Source organism: Nannospalax galili, unplaced genomic scaffold (assembly GCF_000622305.1).
Source record: "Nannospalax galili isolate Female #2095 unplaced genomic scaffold, S.galili_v1.0 scaffold235, whole genome shotgun sequence".
In the NCBI taxonomy this organism is placed as follows: Eukaryota; Metazoa; Chordata; class Mammalia; order Rodentia; family Spalacidae; genus Nannospalax; species Nannospalax galili.
In genome coordinates, this window is record NW_008338118.1 from 284634 (window position 1) to 286889 (window position 2256).

General features: G+C 37.9%; 1 protein-coding gene across 5 annotated transcripts in view; it reads left to right on the forward strand.

Annotated features, from left to right (window-relative positions):
* Positions 1 to 2256, forward strand: part of Nnt (nicotinamide nucleotide transhydrogenase) — a 109032-nt gene that overhangs the window by 55797 nt on the left and 50979 nt on the right. For all 5 annotated transcript variants that reach the window (XM_008832930.2, XM_008832929.3, XM_017798106.2 and 2 more), the window contains 2 exons: positions 52 to 197; positions 1754 to 1949. In XM_008832930.2, the coding sequence (XP_008831152.1) occupies positions 52 to 197; positions 1754 to 1949 (342 nt within the window). The remainder of the gene's footprint in view (positions 1 to 51; positions 198 to 1753; positions 1950 to 2256) is intronic.

The window sequence follows — 2256 nt, forward strand, 5'->3', positions numbered from 1 at the left end:
CTATTCAGTGAGACAGCTCATTCTATTTTGTATTTCCCTTGCTTTGATAAGGTGGTTTCCTGGTGACTCAGAGAATGCTGGATATGTTCAAGCGACCCACAGATCCTCCAGAATTCAATTACTTATACCTGATCCCTGCTGGCACTTTTGTGGGTGGATATTTAGCTGCCCTTTACAGTGGTTATAACATTGAAGAGGTAAGACATCTTTGAAAGTTCTTATTTCTACAATTGTGTTTTTCTCCCTATTAAATTTAAGGTTACTACCAAAATTTGAACTATCCAAGAATGTACAACTATCAGCAAATACAATAATAATCTGGAAATACCTTGTTGAAACTGATCATTCCCACCTCTAAGGATCAGGACCTGGGTTTTAGAGGCAGATTTGCTTGCTGGTGTGGCCTTGTTTGTTCCTAAGTTTTTCACATGTAGAAAGAATAGAGAAGGTATTAGTACCTTTCTTATGTATTTGACTGGATTGTTGTAAGGAAACAATGAAATAGTAGTCATTTTGAAAAATTTTATTCCTAAGTGCTCTTATCCCTTTTTATACTTCCTTCCTTTACAGATACAGCACAATCATCATTTGTTACTAAGAGACATTGTGCCAATTCACTTATGAAAATATAGAATTTAAAATTTTATGTTGTAGGGGACTGAGGAAATAGCTCAGGTGCCAAAGTGTTTGCTGTGCAAACATGAGGACCTGTGTTTGATCCCCAGAACTTATGTAAAAAAAAAAAACAAAAACTGGGCATGATAGCGTGTGTGTTTGTAATCCCAACACTAGGGAGATGGAGACAGGCAGATCCCTGGAGCTTGTTGGCCAGCCAGCTTACCCTAATTGCTGAGCCCTAGGCAAGTGAGAGGCTCCATCTCAAAGAACAAAGTGGATGGCACCTGAAATAGGACAGTTGAGGGACAGTTTCACACACACACACACACACATACACACACACACCCTATACCTGCACACACATACACACACACATACACACATACATTTAGGCTGCTATAAAGTAAAAGAGGAGTAATCACACTGAATTTTGAAAGCTCCTGGGTGAAATACAGTAGAGCCTTAGCTTTTATGTGAATTATGTATTTTCCATTTCTTTCCAGTGAGTGTCGCTGTGTCTCTCTTTGTTTCTTGTATGTTCCAATAATGCAGTATTGCTAGAATGACAAAATCTATTTGGGGAAGAGTTGGAGCAGGAGTTAGAGAGACTCAAGTCTGAATTCCAGATTTCCATTTGATGATGGCTTACCTTGGAGAAATTATATAACGTCTTTAAGTTTTGGTCTTTCCCTTTTGTGAAATGAAGATAATAATTCTTTTCTCATGTGACTTTTCTGAGACTGACAGTGTCAGTGATGCATACGCACAGTTCCTGGTGCCTCTGATATCAGTGACTGGGTATTTTACAGCATTTGGGTAGGGATAGTTTTTTAAAATCTAGCGATAATTTCATTTAAGTTTAGGTACGTTTACATATTTGCATATGATAACAAATCCAGAAGAAATCAATTTATATAAATGGCATAATTGCAAGTATAACTTAAAGTATTTAATGTGGCAATATTCCTAGTGGATAGAAAAATATTTTGAGATATTGAAAGAAGAGCTCAGATCTATCTGTTGATTATCTGAACCTAAATTGTATTTAGAGAGTTATGTTCCACAAGAGAGAACTTGTCTAATGCTAATACACTGAAGATTTTAACAATCTGTTTCTCTTCTTTCCTTTGAAAAGATCATGTACCTGGGTTCAGGCTTGTGCTGTGTTGGTGCCCTGGGCGGCCTTTCCACACAGGGAACAGCTCGACTTGGCAATGCATTGGGCATGATTGGGGTTGCTGGAGGCCTGGCAGCCACTCTTGGAGGCCTGAAACCAGATCTAGAATTGTTAGCTCAGATGTCTGGAGCAATGGCTTTGGGTGGTACCATTGGTAAGCACTTGTAAGCTTCTGCCTTCATCTGAACTCACTTCCTTCATATATCTGAAGATGGTCAGAGATTTAAGAATAAAGTCATCTATAACTTAACAGTGGAGGTATATTTTTATGAAATTTCATCCTTGGGCAAATGTCACAGAGCTTACTTACATTAAGTAAGTGTAAGCATAGCCTATTATATACCTGTGGTATATGAGTGTATGGTAGGACATATTGTTCCTGTGCTACAATCTATAGCACATTTATGTAGTGAATACTGTAGGCAATTATGACATAATGGCACTTGTCTAAACATAGAAAA